Here is a 22504-nt window from a genome sequence, read left to right on the forward strand (position 1 = left end):
AGCCACTCTGGGCTCCTTCCAACAAAGATTAAAAATACATTAAAATGTCACACATTAAAAACTTCCCTAAATAATAATGGCAGGATTCAACTAATCCACAGATGTCCTGAAATTGGCTCACAGGGGTCATGAGAACACCCAGACCAGCATGTATGGGGAGGAGAGAGGGGATCATTCTGCCTGGCAAGCAGAATGCTTGCCCTGATGGAACGCCTGCTTTAGCTCAATGCTGAATATCTCTCGTGCTCCTAAGAAAACAGTCATGGAGCCAAATGTACTGGTGCCCTCTAGGAGCGTCATATTGCCCAGCACCCAAGAGCAGTTGGAAGGACTCATCCTTCCCTTCCACTCCAGTTGGTTAAGCAGTCAACTTCTGCCCTACTCTGGGAGACGGGTAAGCAGCAAGGATGGTTTGCCTTCCTGCTTTTTCTATCACTGAAAGGCATTTTTATTTGGGAAGGGGGAGAGGTGTTCCACCTTTTATTGACTTAGAGGGGGGGGGCAGCAGAGACAAGCAGTGGGGCACCCACCTCCCCATCTTTCTAGCTCTGCAGGGCATTTTGAGAGAAGGAGAGAACAGGAAACTGGAAGGCCTTCCCCACTTGCTTCATGAGCTGTTTTACACAGGCTTCATGCATTTTTATTTAGAGTGGGAGAAGAAGCAGTGAAAGGGAAGTCTTCCCCACTTGCCTTGAGGTATTTCTTGTGGCTTTCTCTTGTCCCAAAAGGTGAATGTATTTCTGTTTTATTTATAATAATAATATCCTCCAGGCAGCTCACGGTGGAATACGTGGCCCTCCCCCTTCCAATGAGTTGTGCACTTCTCCGCTGAATAAGCCACAATGTGATTGTCTGAACCTGCACTTCATTATCAAAAAGCAAGTGCAACTAAGGATACATTAAAACGAAGCCTGCAGCGTGGACTAAAGTGGAGCAAACAACTGGTCCTGTGCTTTTCGCATTCATTTGCTGTGTAGCTGGGAATTGCTTAAATCCCCAACATTTCCAAAATGAGTCAGAAACCAAGAGATGGATGCAACCAACAGCCATAGCTCATTGTTCAAAATACAAGCTCTCCCTTGGGTGTCAGGAAAGAAAAGAAAAAGGAGAAGCAGGATTAAAAGCTTTCTTGAAGCACATGAGCTAAAAAGCACACGAGTTGGTATGCTTAAAACCATGCGTATGCCTCACACAGACTTAAGGCAGCTACCAGAAGTATTTCCATCCTCAGCTGCTTAACCTACCTGACATTCCATGCAGTAGTGAAATCTGGGTTCAATAGCAGCAACGTACAGGTGATATCTATCAGCTCTAGAAAGGAAAGAAGAAACCCATCAAAACCTGCAGAAGTTAGTATTAATTATGTCTTCATGCCCACTTCAGTTCCTCATGTGACATTTATTTATTTATTATTACTACAACCACTATTATGGTGCTGGAGGAGACTCTTGAGAGTCCCATGGACTGCAAGAAGATCAAACCTCTCCATTCTGAAGGAAATCAGCCCTGAGTGCTCCCTGGAAGGACAGATCCTGAAGCTGAGGCTCCAATACTTTGGCCACCTCATGAGAAGTGAAGACTCCCTGGAAAAGACCCTGATATTGGGAAAGATGGAGGGCACAAGGAGAAGGGGACGACAGAGGACGAGATGGTGGGACAGTGTTCTCGAAGCTACAAACATGAATCTGACCAAACTGCGGGAGGCAGTGGAAGACAGGAGTACCTGGCGTGCTGTGGTCCATGGGGTCACGAAGAGGCGGACACAACTAAACGACTAAACAACAACATTACTACAACTACTATTTTAAACAATGTACATACCACTTAACTACTACCGTCTCTAAGCAGTGCTGCTATCACGTTTTTCTAAATCAGCCTTCCCCAACCTAAGCGCCCTCCAGACATTTTGGGCTAGAACTCCCATAATCTCTGACCATTAACCAGACTGATTTGGGCTGGTGGAAGTTGCAGCCCCAAACAACTGGAGGGCACCAGGGTGATCAAGACTGTCCTGATTTAACATGCTAGCAATATAACATACAACACACGCAGACCTCATCCCCTCATCCAAACCCAGAGAGCATCTCTGCAACAAAGAAAAAGGGGATTGGATAAATAACTGGGGCACTTTAATTTTGAATTAACCCTGGTGAGACGTCCATGTGGACACCATGCACCTTGGCATCCTTCTCTCCATTTCAGCGCCAAAATTTTGCAACTTCAGAGCACATGCTACAGCTAGCAAACAAGATGTCATACTCCCTACTTCTTTCCAAAATAACTTTTGATACCTGACTTTGCTATGAAAGTACAAAGCTTCTGTGCTAAATTGTTCAGTTTATCCTAATCTTAAAACAGCATTCTGAGCTCCTGAGCAAAGGGAAGACAGGATACAAACATAACACATAGATAAAACTACCGTATTTTTCGCTCTATAGGGCACACTTTTTCCCCTCCAAAAATTAAGGGGAAATGTTTGTGCGTCCTATGGAGCGAATGCAGGCTCCTTGGCTTCAGCGAAAGCAAAACGAAGCCTTCAAAGGGCAAAGGGAGCGCTCCCTCCACGCTCCGGAGGCTACGCGTTGCTTTCGCTGTAGCCTGGAAAGCGAGAGGGGTCGGTGCGCATCGACCCCTCTCGCTCTCCAGGCTTCAGGGATAGCCGCCTGAAGCCTTTAGAGCGCAGCGGGACCTCGCGCTGCACTCCAAAGGCTTCGGGGTTAGCTGCGCAAAGCCTCCGCAGGGCAGCGGGGTGCCTTCATCCCGCTGCCCTCCGGAGGCTTCACAGGCTGTCCCAGAAGCCAGAACAGCGAGACGGAGCGCTGTTCTAGCTTCGGGGTTAGCGGCACAAAGCCTCCGCAGGGCAACGGGGTGCCTTCATCCCGCTGCCCTCCGGAGGCTTCACGGGCTGTCCCAGAAGCCAGAACAGCAAGAGGCTATCCCAGAAGCCAGATCCCTCTTGCTGTTCTGGCTTCTGGGATTCAGAATCCCCCCCGTTTTCTCTCCTCCCCCCCCCCAACTAGATGCGTCCTATCGTCTGGTGCGTCCTATAGAGCGAAAAATACAGTACTCCCTGTTTAGCTTCGCTAGCTACATAAGAGCCCACCAACACTCTCACATCTTCCCCAATGCCTCAACTGCAAATTCTCAATTTTTGGGGGGAGGGGGCATGTGCTTTATTTAGAAAATTCAAGCAAACTGATTCATTTAGGCAATTGCACTGAAAAACAAATAGCATTCCCAGACTGAACAATTTTGGTTTGAGGGCTAGTTGATTGATAAAAATGTGCCAGCAGATGGTAGCAATTACAGAAGAGTGAACTGCAGTTGACAATTACTATTTTTTGTTACTCTACCGCCCAACACAAAACCTGTGGGCTGATTCTGGCCTCCATCGTGATTGTTTGTTGTCCCCATGGAAATTTCAAACACTCCTTGTTTGGCAATCTTTTCCACCTGTTTGTAGGAACACCTAAAGTCCTCATTATGCTGGCACAACTTTTTCCTGCACTCTTATTCCTAACACTCGGAAGGGTGATACTGGCATGTTTCTTCCTTCCTAACTTGGTACTTTCCAGGTGTTTTGAACTACAACTCCAATCAGTCCAGGTCAATTTGACCAATGGTCAGAGCTTACAGAAGTTGTAGTCCAAGTAGCATCTAAGCACCAGCATGAGGATGGCAGCACTTTCCCCACAAAGCCTGGAGCTTCCCACATTACCAAAGGGATGTCACAAAAAGCAATACTGCAGTTTCCCCCATGATGTTGATTTAAAATGAAAAGAGAGCCTATAGCCTCTCAAAAGCCAATCCCAAACGGGAGTGGGAAAATGCCCACACAGCACTAAGTTTAGATTTCTCCTCCTGTCCTTGGAAGTGGAGGTGCCTGGGGAGATTGGGTGCTAGTTTCCCAGTTCAGGGCAACCAGCTCTGCTGCAAGTCCAACCCTCCCACATTGTATGAATCCTGAAAGAAGAGAAGAACTGGAGGAAGAAAGCCTTTAGTACTGCTGCTGCTGCTGCTACTGCTGCTATGAACCTCCGGCACCATCTGCAGAATACCTTTAAAGCACTATCATGGCTTCCCCAAAGAGTCCTGGGAACCGTGGTTTGTTAAAGGTGCCAGGAGTAATGAGGAGATGCCTCTTTCCCTCACAGAGCTACAATTCCCACAGTGGTTTAACAGTCAATCCTTTTTCACCGGGAACTCTGGGAACTGGAGCTCTATGGGGGGAACGGAGCCTCCTAACAACTCTCAGCACCCTGAACAAACGGCAGTTCCCAGGACTCTCTGAAGTGGCATGATGCTGCTTTAAATGTCCAGCGAAGATGAAGTCTTGGTGAGGATGAAGAATGGTGGTACGGAAACGGAGCAAAACTAGAAGATTGAAGAGAGGAGGGGAGAGCAGAGCAAGGGATGGAAGAAAAGAGGGAGAAGAAATGAGGCTACAGAAAGAGCTTTGGGAAAGGAAACAAGAGGACAGAGTACACCAGGGTGCCAACTTGAATAAAATATGGGGAGGGAGCAGGTAAGCCATGGCACACGCACACCATTTGAGTGGCAATGCCCATCAACTTTGGGGGAGCCTCCTCAAATATTCTGGGGGGAAGGGATCTTGGCCCCTAGGAGTCGGCTCCTGTGGAGTACACTATGGGAAGCAGAGGAAAGACAGGGAATGTGCTTTGCAGGGGAAACGGAAAAAGTGGGTTAACTGTGCAGAATAATAAAGTAAGACTATGTTATCATGGCAGTTGTTAACAGTCCAACAAGTTTACCATACCCATTGAGTCAATCACCCATCTCCTACTACCCTTCTGAGAACACCCCCACCCCACCCTCCCAATATATATAAGGGTCTGGTGACTTCTGTTTCAGTGTATCTGAAGAAGTGTGCATGCAGACGAAAGCTCATACCAATCACAAACTTAGTTGGTCTTTAAGGTGCTACTGGACAATTTTTAAATTTTGTTTATTTGTTTCGAATGCGTCAGACCAACACGGCTACCCACCTGAATCTATCTTATCATCGGCAGAGAGTAAAAATACTTTAACACAGAACGGGCAAGAAAGAAAAAATCTTTTATTTTATAGTAAAGGAACTCTAGCTAACATAGTGATGCTGCCCTTTTGAGTTAATAACAGGGGGAAAGAGTGATTTGAGTTATAACTGCAGCTCTGTTACAACCCACATTGGCATAAGAAATAAGGTAAATTCACACCAAGGCAAAACAAAGAGATGTGGGGGCAGCCATATGGATCAGAAACTGAGATGACAGTAGATGATTTTGTTGAATAATCCAGAACTTGTGAGAGAGAAAGCAAATCTTAAGAACTTAAGAATTGTACAGTCACCTCCTCTCATCTTCAAAGTGCAAATTGATAAATAAATGTAATGATAAAAAATTGTCCAGTAGCACCTTAGTAAAGGTAAAGGGACCCCTGACCATTAGGTCCAGTCGTGACCGACTCTGGGGTTGTGGCACTCATCTCGCTTTACTGGCCGAGGGAGCTGGCATACAGCTTCCGGGTCATGTGGCCAGCATGACTAAGCCGCTTCTGGCGAACCAGAGCAGCGCACAGAAACGCCGTTTACCTTCCCGCCGGAGCGGTACCTATTTATCTACTTGCACTTTGATGTGCTTTCGAACTGCTAGGTTGGCAGGAGCTGGGACTGAGCAACGGAACTCACCCCATTGAGGGGATTTGAACCGCCAACCTGCTGATCGGCAAGTCCTAGGCTTTGTGGTTTAACCCACAGCGCCACCCATGTCCCTTAAGTAGCACCTTATAGACCAACTACGTTTGTTCTGGTATAAGCTTTCGTGTGCATGCACACTTCTTCAGATACTGATGGACTTCCATTTCATGCAGCTCAATGTAACAGGTATCTGAAGAAGTGTGCATGCACATGAAAGCTTATACCAGAACAAACGTAGTTGGTCTCTAAGGTGCCACTGGACAATTTTTTTTTTTTATTTTGACTGCGTCAGACCAACACAACGACCTACCTAAATGTAATGTTGTTGTAATTGCTGGGTGACGATGTGAGAGTTGTTAAATAACTCAGATAGCTTTACAGATTCAGGGGTTATGGGAAATGGTAGTTTAAGCAGAACAAAAATGCAAGAGCTGATGTACTTTTCTTCACTGGGTGGCTAAGCAAGATTTTGAGGGTTTTGCCAGCTTCAATATAACTACCCTAAATATGTAACAGTCAAGCCTAAGGGCTCAGGCGCAGGCACTACCCATCCTAAACAACTGTGAACAATCTTTTTTTCCTATCAACCCAGTGGGAAAGGAATAATTTCCTAACTATATAACATTTTCACACAATTGGCCACCGCTTCCCTTATGAGGAGCACCTGTAATCCAGTTTCATCTACTTTTGCAAATGGTCTGAAATATGCATCATATTATCACCTGTCCCTCTGGATAAAAAGGGAAATCAATTTTAGTACACTTACATGCATAATACCTGTCAGAGAATACTCTGAAGACGAGGATTGGGAAAGGCAGGGAGATCAGCATCTAAGAGAAGAGAAGGGGGACTATTCGCCCCCTTTGCTTTCAGCATTTCCAGAAGCAGAGAAACAGGCAGACCCAGAGCTACCCAGCTTTGAGGTAGTTGCTAAGCAACCAGAAGGGAGGGAGCAGCTGGCTGATACATCACTAGAGAGAGGGGGGCACCCCCTCCCTCCCCCCCCCCCGAACTCAGAGGTATGTCAGAGAACAACAGAGATGCAGGGGAGGAGAGACATCCGTTGTGGCACTTCTTGCAGCGGAAGTGAGGGGGGAGGAGTCAGAGAGAGCAACGTCTATCCTTGCAGAGAGATGCTAATATGTGTTCGCAACATGATACTGTAATAAAAAGGCTATAAATCTACCAGATGCTCGTTAATTCTTATCGGTGAGCTACCAGAAGGGAGAGGGGAACTCCCGTAGTGTACAATGCCGAGTTTGGTGTTACACAAACCTAAGTCATTACTGACTGGAGATATAAAATTGGGAATACAAAGGATGAATCAAAAACAGTACATTTAGATTGCCTCAAACTTGTTTTCAATTCAAATGTTGAGCTATAAGCAACTATTGTACTAAGAAAGATTAATGAGAGGATTAATCCCAAACGTATTTTTCTGACCCTCTCAGAGAGTCCCCCTCTCCTAGGGGGGAAGAAATTCAGCACCTATTATCTGTTGTGGATTAGAATGTCTTTGCTTGTTGTGGGATTCTGCCAGAAGTATAATTAATTACCAGATACCCAGCAGAGGACTGTGCCAGAACTATCTATTACTTCTCCTATATAGCGGTTGGTTTATTTAACTCAAAACCAGGTCAATCAATGAGACCACAGTACAGCAACAAATTAGAAAGAGGTCTCCAAGGGAAGTTAATGCAGTTAACACTTTCACTAATAAAAAGCCAGAATGTAGAAAAGCAACAGGAATTATCCAATTAGAGTGTATGAAATGTTGCCTAGATCTAAGAACCTTGGTGCACATAAGGCTATAATTTTGTATAGTATGCTAACATATTTTTGTCATCTTAAACCCTTTAACAAACTGGTTATAGCACATAAGTTTAAATCTAGACAGTAGCGTAACAGATGGCAAGAAACAATATTTTAATCTTGCTGAGCTGGTATTTGCTGTGCTTTAGCATACTCAGGAATCAAAAGTTTTTTGTCTCTTTTGAAGGAAATGTATTCTGCAATCTTATATTTTTCAAGAGATTTTAATATACTTGGGTTTAGAATGCTGTAACCCAGTTTAAGACTCCAGGATAGGGTGGGTGGGAATTCGAACAAAATATGCATATTTTATCCATATTTGCAGCGTAATTTCTGCTAGCCGATGTGTCAGGGATCTGTTGGCTGAGAAGGGGGGAGAGATCGGAATGTACTGGGAGCCGCCTCCTTTAATGAGCAGCCTCACTGGAGGGGCTGTCAGGAAACACGGAAACGGAGAGAAAGGAACAGCCTCCGACGCTTCGGTCTTTACGTAGGGAGAGGGGGAAGTTTCTATGCTGGAAAGGGAAGAGGCAGGAGCCACTTCCGGCAACTGATAGCGACTGAGGAAGACATGCTTTTAAGAGCTCTGTACTGTACACACCATATTTTTTGCTCTATAAGACTCACTTTTTCCCTCCTAAAAAGTAAGGGGAAATGTGTGTGCGTCTTATGGAGCGAATGCAGGCTGCGCAGCTATCCCAGAAGCCAGAACAGCAAGAGGGATCGCTGCTTTCACTGCGCAGTGATCCCTCTTGCTGTCCTGGCTTCTGAGATTCAGAATATTTTTTTTCTTGTTTTCCTCCACCAAAAACTAGGTGCGTCTTGTAGTCTGGTGCGTCTTATAGAGCGAAAAATACGGTAGTTTTTGGACTTAATAAATCTTGTAAAAGCTGGCTGGATCCCGGGTTGTTATCTCGGCTAGCACCCACAAATCATCCCTGACAGATGTACACAATAATGTAAAATTTTAGGTTATTCAGTAATGGGCCTTTTTAAAAATGAAACCTTATGGTGGTTTAGGCACATCTGATGCTATGACATCGCTTAAGCTAACCAGCCGTGGATTGACCAGTCCTTTGGATAGGAGTCTGCTAAAAGCAGGATATAAATACACTCGTACCTTGGTTCTCGAAGAGAATGTGTTCTGGGAGTCCATTCGACTCCCGGAACTGTTCGAAAACCAAGGAGCGGCTTCCGATTGGCTGCAAGACACTCGTGCTGGATGTTCGGCTTCCGAAGATCATTTGAAAACTGGAACACTCACTTCCAGGTTTTGATCGTTCGGGAGCCGATTTGTTCGGGAGCCAAGGCATTTGAGATCCAAGGTACGACTGTAACTCAAAAAGCAAAAATGAAACCCTCTGAGAGATTAATCTGACTAGTTAGTTTAACAAACACATAGCAGGATGTTTAAAAAAATCAGGAAATAATGTCAAATATTTAAAGACCAGTAAAATGCATCCTTACTCTTTTCCCAAAGACATCCCACAGCTTCAACATGCTGTTTCTCCAATAACAAATGTCTGATCCGAAGTGACATTTCCCGTTTTCCTAGAGTTGTTAGAGCTCTAAAATGATTGGGAAGGTGCACATTTAGAAATGCCTGTTCTGGTAATCCATCTCCTTGTAAATCTTAGTTTGGTGAATCAATGGGACCAATTTCTATGAAGTGTTGTTTCAGTTAGATAACTCCACAGGCCATGGGAAAGCATGAAGACGATTGCAATCAAAACAAAAGGTAGTATGTTATCAATACAGTGGTACCTTGGTACTCAAATGCTTTGGTTCCCAAATGCCAAAAACCCTGAAGCAAGTGTTCCTGTTTTCGAACATTTTTTGGAAGCCAAATATCTGATGCAGTTGTCGACTATTGCTTCCAGGGTGCCTGCACCAATCAGAAGCTGCGCCTTGGTTTTAGAACATTTCGGAAGTTAAACAGACTTCCAGAACGGATTAAGTTTGGCGCTTTTGTTTTTGCTATTTTGCGTTGTTGTTTTTTGTTCCCCCCTTTTTTATGCTTTTCATTGAATTTCCAACATGACACAAATTATACATTCCAAATAAAACACAAAAGAAATAACAAATTTCCAAATAAACCAAAATATACAAATCCTTAAATTCCTAAGAGAGGAATGTTGTTGTTTAAGTCTTTTTCTTAATTCACAAATTCTTAATTCCTCCAAATGAATTCCAACCTCTTCACTGAGGTGAGGGTTCATCCTTTCCCCCCCTTTTATTATCACTGCTTCAGTATTCCTTATCACAATTTCTTTCTTCTATTTTGTCTCATTATTCTTAGTCTAACTTGCAGTTTGCAGAGTTTAGTCAAAACACGTCCAGATTTTCACTTGTGGACAATGTTTAATTAAATATTCTTTATAAATTTCCCATTCATTTTTGTACATTTGGGTTGGCTGTCTCCTAATTATTGAGGCTTTTTCGGTTAATTTGTTTTTGTGACTGTGCGGATCCCAGTTCAGCTACTGATTGATTGATTGATTGTGTGACTGGAGAAATGGATAAAAGCCCAGCAGAGCAAGTGAGCAGTACAGGCACAGCTAGTGACCCACAGAGGACCAGGCAAGACAGGCCAAGCCCCATTAAACCTTTGGTGCAGGGCGGGGGGCGGGGGGGAGGAAGGGGAACAAAGGGGACAAAGTCTCACCTTGTCCATTCTCCCTTCCAATTCTGCTGCCACAGCTGCTGCTCGAGAAAGGACAGGAAAATGTTTGTATTTTAAAATTCAGGACTTTTCTTCTTCTCATAGCAGCAGCCGTGTCAGCAGCATAAGGGGGTTGCAAAGGACAGAAGCGCACCCCTTCATCCCCCAATACAGGCATTTTTTTCTCCTTCCAACAGCAGCAGACACACTCCCCTTCCGCCAACCCCACATCAGAGCTCTGTGGAAGTGAGTTTGAGGTGTTTATTGAACAGGCCTCCTTCCACCTGCCTTGCCCCACCCTGCGCCCTAGGAGTCCTCATAAGGGAGCTGTTCCTGGAGGAAGAACTGGGAGGGGAGGGACTCCACCAGGCAAGGCCTCCTTCCACCTGCCTTGCTCTACCCTCTGCTTCTCAATGTGTCTTGTATTGTTTTATGTACTGTGGCTTGCCGTTGTTTTATTGATTGTAGTTTAGATATTATTGTAACTGTTGAGTGAATTTCTGTTTGACTTTTATATGTTGATATTATTATTTTATACTATTCTAATGATTGTTGAATGTGACTTTTTTGATGGAGGTTGTTTATTTTAAAGTTATGTTTTATTATCACATTTTTGTATTGCATTAGATTGTTATAAGATGTACATTTTTGTTTCTTCAGCTTGTAAACCGCCTTGAGTATTGTAAGATAGAAAGGCGGTATACAAATTAAAAATGAGGAGGTTGATTGTGGTCTGCACTACATGATTCCTGCTTTTTCTGACACTAATGTGTTGACAGTATGGTACTAACAGAGAATGCAGTTTTCCTCTGCAAATGTGTCTTTATTTATTATTTCATACAAGTTATATACTGCTCAAACCTCAAAGCAGTTTATAGAAGCATCCATTTAGTCAGTTGATAGACATGGTAGCCTAACTGCCACATTGTCAAGAGGGGTTTACAGATGGTGATAAGGACCAAAGCACTTAGATCCTGTGAATGGAAATGAGGAGGTGACTTTCACTCATCTCCCCTTTGCTTGAGGATTGGGCAGCCTCCAGACTCCAGAGCAGAATGAGAGGCAGAACAGGATGCAGCAGCAGCAAAAAGGGAAAGGAGGCAAAAAATGCTGCCACATGCCTGAATTCCAGTTCCCACCCCGACCAGAAGGAGCTCTTGCAGAGGACTAGTTGGAATTCAAGTCTGTATCTGTCTTCAGGCTACTGAGATTGATTTTGCTCAATCTGTCACTAATGGCAACTGCAAAAGTTCACATTTTAATGAAGCTCAATTGACTTGTTGACCTTTATGATAGCCAGCAATTCATGGAAATAAAAAATATTTCAAGTTCTTAGGTGTCAAGCCCTCTAAATATTTCTGTTCCAGAAAGTCCATACATATTTTTAAAACTTTATTATTAAAGCTTCTGTCCTAACTCCACTTACCTGGAAGTAAGTCCCACTAAATTCAACAGGACTTACAGCTGAATAGGCACAGTTAGGATTTCATTGCATTGCACTGGTAAGTTTCTTTGCTTTGCATATAGCAGACAATAGGCTACCTTTCTACTCTACGTGGTGAAGAATGATCCACAATGACACAGTAAGTCCAGCTATGGCTTACAAGGGGAGGAGCTCAGTCACTTTGCTCCTCTGTGTCCTACCGTGTTGTGGGAACATCACTCTAGGAGCCCCACCTTATTTAAAATGCTTGCACAAAATCAACACTCAAGATGCAACTTCAATAGTTCCTCTACTTGTTCTGGCTCCCTTTACAATTGTATAGAAAGTTAATAATGATGGGCACCATACAATACACATTTTATGGAATTACTCACCTTCTTTGTTGAGCCATTGCTTTCTTTGTCTGTAGTGAAGGAGTTTGTTATGGACGTAGGGCAAAAGAAACTTGACACACCAGCTTTCCACCCCAAGTTTGTTTTCCACCAGAACTATAGGGCTCCGGTTATATCTGGCTTCAGGACAGGGAATTAATCCAATTTCATCTCTTAAAAACAAAAAAGACATATAAAAAGATAATTAGATAACTATTTTCTTCATTTCTTTTGATGCTTGTTAAAGTATGCCCGTTGTTCATTCTACACTTCCTGGTTTGCCAGGCTCTTCTTTTCTTCCTGCCTGTCTAGTTCTTAGATTCCCAGAATTGAAAGACGCAGCCTTGAAAAACTCCTATTATGCAATTAGTATCTCATTCCTTCATATGTTGACTCAGAAGTATATCCCACAGAATTCAATGGGGCCTACTCCTAGGAAAGTATGTTTAGGCATAGCCCCCTCTGAATTCAATGGAACCTGCTGCCAAGGAAGAATGGATATAATTGGATGTAAATTAGACCAATAAATAAAGCATTGATCTTTAAGTCAATGCTAACTTTTGGTGATGTGTTCCCAAATTCAGGAGGTTGGCAAGTTGCCTGCTCTTGACAGAGTTGCCCTCTCCTGGAAGCAGCAGGTACGTAACTTGGGCTCCTCTCAGATCCTGGTCACTGGAGACCCCCCTGGCCAAGAATGCCTTCTTCCAGCTTTGGCTGGAACACACATTATGGCCATCCCTGGACAGGGGTAGCATAGCCACAGTGGCGTAGGCCCATAGTAACCTCCAGACTGGACTTTTGTGATGATCTCTCTGCAGGGCTACCCTGGAGGTTGGTTCCAAAACCACAGCTAGTGCAGAATGCAGCAGCCCGGCTTTGGGCTGCAACCACTCCAGAAAACCCTGCGGTGACTGCTAGGACCAGGCTGAGTCCAAGGTATGACTGGTGGAGTATATAAAACTCTAATGTGCCCATGACCTTGTCCCTCATACACCAGCCTGGTCACTTTGATCATCTGGAGATGCCCTTCTGACTGTCATTCAGGTCTATCATATTCATTTAAGTTTCTATGCAAAGTATGTCTTTAAGTGCAGAAGTGTCAGTCCTTTGCAAGACTGTTACCACTGAAATCAGACAGACAGCCACAATTCTGATATTGGAAGTCTCACTGACTTAAACGGCAAATATGCTTAATGTTGTTACCAACATTAAGGAGGATCCTTTTTCATTCAGTGTTACAGGCATATACAGAATATTGCTTGCAACTTGTTTCATTTATTTGTCATACAAATTTACTAGCTTATATGCAAATAAAATCAAGAGATAAAAGGAACAACTGGCAAGTTTGGCCTTGGAGTTCAAAACGAAGCAGGGCAAAGGCTAATAGAGTTCTGCCAAGAGAACAAGCTTGTCATCACAAACACGCTTTTCCAACAACACAAGAGACGACTCTACACATGAACATCACCAGATGGGCAGCATCAAAATCAGATTGATTATATTCTCTGCAGCCAAAGATGGAGAAGCTCTATACAGCCAGCAAAAACAAGACCTGGAGCTGACTGTGGCTCAGATCATCAGCTTCTTATAGCAGAATTCAAGCTTAAACTGAAGAAAGTAGGAAAAACCACTGGGCCGGTAAGATACAATCTAAGTCAAATTCTTTAAGCAGAGGCTTGACAACCATATGTCAGGAGTGCTCTGATGGTGTTTCCTGCTTGGCAGGGGGTTGGACTCGATGGCCCTTGTGGTCTCTTCCAACTCTATGATTCTAGGATTCTATGATTCCCTTATGAATACACAGTGGAAGTGAGGAACAGGTTTAAGGATTTAGATTTGCTGGACAGAGTGCCTGAAGAACTATGGATGGAGGCTCGCAACATTATACAGGAGGCAGCAACGAAAACCATCCCAATGAAAAGGAAATGCAAGAAAGCAAAGTGGCTGTCCAATGAGGCCGTACAAATAGCGGGGGAGAGAAGGCAAGCAAAATGCGAAGGAGATAGTGAAAGATACAGGAAATTGAATGCAGATTTCCAAAAAATAGCAAGGAGAGACAAGAAAGCCTTCTTAAACGAGCAATGCAAAGAAATAGAGGGAAACAATAGAATGGGAAGAACCAGAGATCTGTTCAAGAAAATTGGAGATATGAAAGGAACATTTTGTACTAAGATTACCATAATAAAAGACAAAAGTGGAAAGGACCTAACAGAAGCAGAAGACATCAAGAAGAGGTGGCAAGAATACACAGAGGAATTATACCAGAAAGATATGGATGTCTCGTACACCCCAGGTAGTGTGGTTGTTGACCTTGAGCCAGACATCCTGGAGAGTGAAGTCAAATGGGCGTTAGAAAGCATTGCTAATAACAAGGCCAGTGGAAGTGATGATATTCCAGCTGAACTACAGTGGTGCCCCGAAAGACGAATGCCTCGCAAGACGGAAAACCCGCTAGACGAAAGGGTTTTCCGTTTTTCAATGCGTTTCGCAGGACAAATTTCCTATGGGCTTGTTCGCAAGACGAAAATGTCTTGCATTTTTTTTCCGCTCCCCACCCCCTTTTTCTAAGCCGCTAAACCGCTAATAGCCTTTTAGCAGCTAATCCGCTAATCCTTTAAGCCTTTAATAGCCGCTAATAGCGCTAATCCGCTAATAGGGTTGCTTCGCAAGACGAAAAAACCGCTAGACGAAGAGACTCGCAGAACGAATTAATTTCGTCTTGCGAGGCACCACTGTATTTAAAATTTTAAAAGATGATGCTGTTAAGGTGCTACACTCAATATGCCAGCAAATTTGGAAACCTCAGCAGTGGCCAGAGGATTGGAGAAGATCAGTCTACATCCCAATCCCAAAGAAGGGAAGTGCCAAAGAATGCTCCAACTACCGCACAATTGCACTCATTTCACACGCTAGCAAGGTTATGCTTAAAATTCTACAAGGTAGGCTCAACCAGTATGTGGACTGAGAACTCCCAGAAGTGCAAGCTGGATTTAGAAGAGGCAGAGGAACCAGAGACCAAATTGCAAACATGTGCTGGATTATGGAGAAAGCTAGAGAGTTCCAGAAAGACATCTACTTCTGCTTCATTGACTATGCAAAAGCCTTTGACTGTGTCGACCACAGCAAACTGTGGCAAGTTCTTAAAGAAATGGGAGTGCCTGATCACCTCACCTGTCTCCTGAGAAATCTCTATGTGGGACAAGAAGCTACAGTTAGAACTGGATATGGAACAACTGATTGGGAAAGGAGTACGGCAAGGCTGTATATTGTCCCCCTGCTTATTTAACTTATATGCAGAATTCATCATGCGAAAGGCTGGGCTGGATGAATCCCAAGCCGGAATTAAGATCACCGGAAGAAATATCAACAACCTCAGATATGCAGATGACACAACCTTGATGGCAGAAAGTGAGGAGGAATTAAAGAACCTTTTAATGAGGGTGAAAGAGGAGAGCGCAAAATATGGTCTGAAGCTCAACATAAAAAAAACGAAGATCATGGCCACTGGGCCCATCACCTCCTGGCAAATAGAAGGGGAAGAAATGAAGGCAGTGAGAGATTTTACTTTCTTGGGCTCCATGATCACTGCAGATGGTGACAACAGTCACAAAATTAAAAGATGCCTGCTTCCTGGGAGAAAAGCGATGACAAACCTAGAGAGCATCTTAAAAAGCAGAGACTTGCCAACAAAGGTCCGTATAGTTAAAGCTATGGTTTTCCCAGTAGTGATGTTTGGAAGTGAGGACCATAAAGAAGGCTGATCGCCGAAGAATTGACGCTTTTGAATTATGGTGCTGGAGGAGACTCTTGAGAGTCCCATGGACTGCAAGAAGATCCAACCTCTCCATTCTGAAGGAAATCAGCCCTGAGTGCTCACTGGAAGGACAGATTGTGAAGCTGAGGCTCCAATACTTTGGCCACCTCATGAGAAGAGAAGACTCTCTGGAAAAGGCCCTGATGCTGGGAAAGATGGAGGGCACAAGGAGAAGGGGACAACAGAGGACGAGATGGTGGACAGTGTTCTCGAAGCTACCAACATGAGTTTGACCAAACTGCAGGAGGCAATGGAAGACAGGAGTGCCTGGCGTGCTCTGGTCCATGGGGTCATGAAGAGTCGGACACGACTAAACGACTAAACAACAACAACATGCAAATAAATTCTTGAGTGCATTGTTTTGTTCCACTGCAGGGAGTATGGAAACAGGCCATTTAGTTCATTTGTTTAAAAAGAATAAAGACAAAGCAATTTTCAGCATGCTAAGACTTGAGCACACAATTTGAGCTGCTGAATAAAAAATTATCAGCTACAGAACATTCTAATTATTATTAATTATATTTATTTTTATCCCATGCTTCCTCCAAGGACAAGCCGATAAACAGAGTTTCTGACCCACTTTATCCTGAGAAAATCCCTATGCTAAGGGTTAGGCTGAGACAGTGTCACCTTCTTCCTATTATATTATTACTTTATTTATTACCATACGGTCCCTGGGTGGCTTACAACAACAGTTTAAAACAAATTACATCCACAATAATGTGGCGGGTTCTGAAAAGATCTCTCTCTCGGGTGTGAAGATGCCACTCTTCAGCAAATGACAGAAACTGTACAAAGATTTCACAACCCAGGGGCTGTCCCAGAAAATGCTCTCTCCCAAGTTGCCACCCACTGCACCTCTGAGGCTGCTGGAACTAGCAAGAGAGCCCCCTCTGCTGAAATGAGCAGAGAGGGTCTGCAGGGCAGAAGGCAGCCTCTCAGATATTTGGGGCCTAAGGCATTTAGCACTTGATCAAGATCACAGAGGAAGCTTTGTAGGCAACTTGAAGGAGTCATTTGAGTAGCTCAGCTCATTTGCACCACCTTGCAGAGGTGCAAAAATTAATTTGCACAAAGGAATGTAGCTCCTTTTGCACTGGTAACCTGAAACAGGCTTCAGGAGGGAAAAAAGAAAGCTGAACTGAACAATTCAGGCCTCTCTTTTCTTTCCAAAATTCACTTCTCATAGAAATAATACTGAAATGATAATACTTATTGCCACTGAGCCAGAGTACAAGACACAAAGTAAACTGTTACCCACTTTAAGAAGCAGGGAATAGAGGCTTGTCATGGTCAGAAACCAGTCTCTTCAAATAGCAGATTGCAAGTTAAAACCGAAGACAGTGCCTTGTTTCGTGTGAGCTGGGCATCCAGGCAGTCCCACTACAAACCAAACAGGTATGCCCAACTGGAGGCAAGCTGCTTTTGTCTTCAGGGGAATGTGACACCCTAGACCAGGCATAGGCAAACTCTGGCCCTCCAAGTGCTTGGGACTCCAATTCCAGTCATCCCTAGCTAACAGAACCAGTGGTCAGGGATGATGGGAATTGTAGTCCCAAACATCTGGAGGGCTGGAGTTTGCCTATGCCTGCCCTAGACCCGCTCAGATCTGCCACTTGCCTGCTTCAGGTTGCAATCCTAGGCACATTTGCCTGGGAATAAGCACCACTGTTCAGGATGAAACAAGGGGCTGTGGGGCAACTCCCATTACATGAACAGAATATCTTCCTCGTGACCAGCCAGACGTAGGAATAGTCCCGTGTGATCCTATTACCTGTATGAATTTTTTTTCCTGCCTGATAGAAGTTTTAACTTGCTTTTTTACTTCTCCAACCTACGGAGTTAAAAACAATCATTTCAAATCTGGCGCCCCTTGGTTTAACTCTGCTTGCAAACTAGCCAGACTCCATTTACATACAATATATAAGGACTATAAACTTTCCGGCGCTCCGGCCCTACCTCCATCTTATTCCCTGGCCAAAAAAGCATCCAAACAGGCCCAGAAATCGGCCAAAAGGGAATGGCATTTAAATCGTTGGCAGACTATAATGTCTGCCTCAAAATCCCATAACTCCCGGAAATTTTGTTCTTTAATAAAGGGAAGAAACATGAAATATCCCCTAACGGTGATTCCGGCCCCTACATGGGAGCAGTTCCTGAGAAAATATTTCTCAGTGGCAGAAGCTCCGGCCACTCATTGGAGACCTTCTAAACCCCTTCCCGTTTGGCCCAATACCGACCCTGCTGAAATCCTAGATTTGATAGCTGAGCTGAAAACAGGTAAGGCCCCCGGGCCTGATTTGGTCCCTGTTGAGGCTATAAAGCTTCATTCTGCCTGGTGGGCAGGGATTTTAGCTAAAACGTTCGATGCAGTAAATGCCACGGGCTTAATACCAGGAACGTGGAAGGAGGCCATTATAATTCCTATCTACAAAAAAGGCCCTCCCGGTGACCCAGGGAATTATCGGAACATCAGTCTGCTTTCGTCCATTGGGAAAATATATGCCCGTTTCTTGCTGGCAAGGTTGATGAAGTGGTCAGTTGAGGCTGACCTGATTGGACCTGAGCAAGCTGGATTTAGATTAAACCGATCCACAACAGATCAGGCAATTATTCTTTACCACTTAGCCCGGAAATACTAGACACCTCGACGGGGCCAATTTTGCGCAGCTTTCATAGATTTGAAAGCTGCGTTTGACAGTATTCCGAGGGACTTACTTTGGGATAAACTTGCCTGTTGGGGAATAGATAGAAGGCTCCTGTGGCTTATCTCCCAACTTCATGCCGGGTCCGTGGCCAGGGTGAGATTATCCCCTGCTGGAGACCTGACCAATCCAGTGCCAGTAAATAGGGGTGTTCGCCAGGGTTGTATTCTAGCGCCTCTTCTTTTTAACTTATTTATCAGTGATATGAGGAACCCATTAGCCGTCTCACAAAAATTTATCCACGCTCCGCGTATAGCAGATTACCGTTGTCCTTTACTTCTCTACGCAGATGACGCGGTACTACTCTCTTACTCCAGAGTGGGTTTAAGGAGGGCGCTAAAGATCTTTGCGACATATTGCCACTCTAATCACCTGTCTATCAACCACACCAAGTCCAAAGTACTGATATTTTCAAGAAGTCGAAAACTTTATTCATGGAAACTGGAGGGCACGAAAATCGAACAAGTACATAAATTTAAATATTTAGGAATTTATTTTCAATACAACTTAGGGTGGAAAGCGCACATTGAGTATCTTCAAAATAAGACAAAAGCCCTTTCATACTCCCTCCTCCGTTTTTTCTACTCTGAGGGGGCCCTATTTATCCCTGCGGCCTTGAAAGTGTATAGCATTAAAGTGATGGCCACAATAGCCTATGCTGCACCTTTATGGGCTGCCTTTGCAAACCTCTCACCTTTAGAGTCACTTCAAAGCCAATTCTTACGCCGACTTCTAAAATTACCAACATGCGTAAGTAATGCGGCTATTCGCCTAGAAATGAAGATCCCCTCAGTGGAGTTAGTTATATGGAGGAGAGTTCTGATTTATTGGATATCACTTTGGCATAAACTCCCGAATCACAATCTCATTCAATGCATGTGGCGAGATGACTTCACAAATTTGTGGTCAGGTAAAATCCATGCCAAACTGCTGTCCTATGAGATCTCGCCCACTGTATTGCTCAAGCTGGATCTAAATGTGGCAAAAAGGTGTATTAACCAAAGGCTGGATGATGCGGAGCTATACCAAAATTTCGTAGCTGCTGGTGGAGTATGCTCACCGTTAAACTTTGGCATAACCCCCATCTACCGCGCTCCGTCCTATTTAACATCGCTTATGGCCGCGTCTCACCGATATGCCTTCATTAGAGCTAGGTTCAATGTCTTTCCAACAAACGTGCTGAGACATAGATTTTCTAAGGGCCAAGTCCCTTCAACGTGTGCTTGTGAAATGAAAACATCTGAATCTCTTCATCATGTTATGTTTATTTGCCCTTTATATAGCTCAGTCCGTGCCAGCATACTAAACTCCATAATCCAGCCTATGGCTGGCAAACCAGTAGACCTACAGCTTGCCTGGGCACTTCAGGATGTGGATCCTTATATTACCCTACAGGTTGCTAAGTTCCTAACAGCCGTCCTCTCGTATAAGAGACGGAATGGAATGTTAGCTGATTATTGACAGCTATAAGAATTTTTTATAATGACATCAGATACTGATTTTAGAGTAGTCCTTAAAATTTTTTTAACTTTAATCTTAAACTTTTCTTATGAATGGCTAATATATGTCCTTGTGAGTTGTGAACGGTGTCATACTACGTGTGTTTTGTATGAGTCCGCTGTTTTATTTGATTTGTTCTGTTCTGTTGTGTTCTGTTTCATTATGGGCGTAAAGCCGAATAAACATTTGATTTGATTTGAATATCTTCCTGTTCAGAGTGAAAATACTGGCTAGTGCTCTGTGGCCCCAACCAGTGAGGGAGGCTTATTATTATTATTATTATTTCTTGAAATATTTCTGATGCAAATTTGGATATTTTGCATCAGGATTTTTTCCACTTAAATTGAGTGGGTGGGGTATAAATAATAAAAATACATATTTATTTCCTATTTCCTAGAGCAGGGTGGTCCAACATGCAGCCCCCAAGGCCTTTTCCGGTGTCCCTCAGAAACATTTGACACCTCCCCCCCAAGCCCTCACACTGGAAAGCCAGGTAGGTGTACGGTGGGCTTTGGGAAGGAGGCATGAGGCATTGGCAGAGTCCTAGAGACCTCCTTCCTCCTTCCCAAAGCCGGGTACCTTGCTTAGGTGGCTTGGGGAAGGCAGCACAAGGGCTGGGTGTGCGTGTCAGATTTCAGCCTCGCTTCCCCCTCCCCATGTGACAAGGCAATGCATGGCCTGTGGAGTCCGTTGAAATACTCTGGCGGCCCACTTGGTATGAAAAGTTGGAGCGCCCTGCCCTAGAGAGGGATCTAATTTAGCATGTTTATTTTATTTGCATTTAATAAACAAAGCTAACAAAACAAAAAGCTTTAAAAATGTTAAAAATGAAATGGATTTTTTCCCCTGGAAGAATAAAGCACTTGGAATATTTTCCACCCCACCTGATTTGCCCCAACTGAGAGTCTCCTGTGAACATCAAATAAGAATTGAAATGGCAATTATATTTTTTCTGTGCTGGCTTAATATTTGAAGGCAATAAGATGTTCCATTCCCAATGGCGTTAACTTGTACTGCATCTGTTAATGCAATGAATGGATGTTGGACCGCAAAGCAATTTGAGGTATCTCTGAGCAACCTAGACAGGACATATATTAAGCTAAGGGAAAGTGGCTGGGGCAACAGAGCCAGATGGGCGGGGTATAAATAATAAAATTATTATTATTATTATTATTATTATTATTAGACCATTTTCTAATGCTTCAAGCACAGTGTAAGCATTATTTTCTCATCCAGTAAGACTGCTAGTGTGAGCATCTCCTTACAACAAAATAAAAAGCACAAGAGTAGTCCCATTTTCATTACATGGCTTACTTAATGAATAGGCTTCACACTTATGTGGCAGTGCAGGATCCAAGAACACTGCACATTGAATTTGGCAAATTTAGTGAATATTTAAATATAGAACATGATGTCAGTCAAAATGGCTTGTCCTACTTTAGTCAGAAAAACACAAATGAGCAAAACATGTCAAAAATATGACTCTTTATGTTTAATTTATAACCACTACAGACATAAAAATAGAAAGTTCTCTTCTTCTAAAGAGATTAAAGCAATCTACTTGAGAGCAAGCAAAAATTCAGTATGAGAGATAACACCACACAACCTGAAAAAACAACTGCTTTCTTAAGGCCACCGTGTTGGTTTACAACAGACAGAAATGATCCAGGAAACAGAGATTGGCTGCAGTTGTTTGTCGCGGTTCACATGCAGTAATAAAAGTGTATTTGCAACCATTCAATATATGAAGACACTTTTCATCCCCTGAAGTGCAGAAGTTTCCCAGCCCTCCTTGGTGTCTCTCCTTGATGTGGAAAGAATGGTTATGTTTGATCTCAACACACAAAAACATTTTGTTCTAAAATTCATTCCTACTTCTACACTTAAAGAACAAAGGGCTTTTCAATCACCAACAAAGGGCTGGTGGGTATATAAGTTTTGCCCTCCAAGTAAAAGACAAAGCAAGCATCTCATGATCACATCTGTCCTCTTTAAAGAACCACTTGAAGACTTCTCTGCTGGGGAATTTTGCGGAGGGTGTTGTTCCCACAAACCCCAGGGTACAGGTGTTGTAATTTTAAAAATCTGCACCTGCCCAAGACTCCAGCTCTACTTTTAGCCAACATTTCTACCCCATTTTATTCATCATGTCTATTCCAACTTTTTAGAAAAGACTTAAGCAAAGGATAAGTACAAATTTTAAAACCATTAAAACTATTACCAAAAGGAAAGAATATGCAAAAGCAATTAAAAGATTAGAACGAGTATGAAAGGCAGCAGGAATTAAAGATCAGATTCAGGATCTTAAAAGAATCACTATCTGCTCCAAAAGCCAAACTTCTGACAGTATTCCAGGGGTTGGTACCATGCCAGCAAAAAAGCCTTCCCCCTTAAGCCCACCTTAAAAATAGCTCAAAACTTCTTCTTTTTTAAGATCTTGCAAAACTAAAAAGAAAAGAAAAGGCAACTCTAGATAAGGGCCTCAATAGTGGCAATTCTTG

General features: G+C 43.5%; 1 protein-coding gene across 1 annotated transcript in view; it reads right to left on the bottom strand.

Moving 5' to 3' along the window:
* PTAR1 (protein prenyltransferase alpha subunit repeat containing 1) overlaps window positions 1–22504 on the bottom strand; it is a 41983-nt gene that overhangs the window by 16720 nt on the left and 2759 nt on the right. Inside the window, exons 2-3 of the mRNA XM_083403530.1 lie at window positions 11988–12157; window positions 1245–1311 (exon numbers count right to left, since the gene is read on the bottom strand). Coding sequence (XP_083259656.1) covers window positions 1245–1311; window positions 11988–12157 — 237 coding nt within the window. The remainder of the gene's footprint in view (window positions 1–1244; window positions 1312–11987; window positions 12158–22504) is intronic.

The sequence above is a fragment of the Podarcis tiliguerta genome, assembly GCF_965153285.1.
Source record: "Podarcis tiliguerta genome assembly, chromosome: 11".
Classification (NCBI taxonomy): domain Eukaryota; kingdom Metazoa; phylum Chordata; class Lepidosauria; order Squamata; family Lacertidae; genus Podarcis; species Podarcis tiliguerta.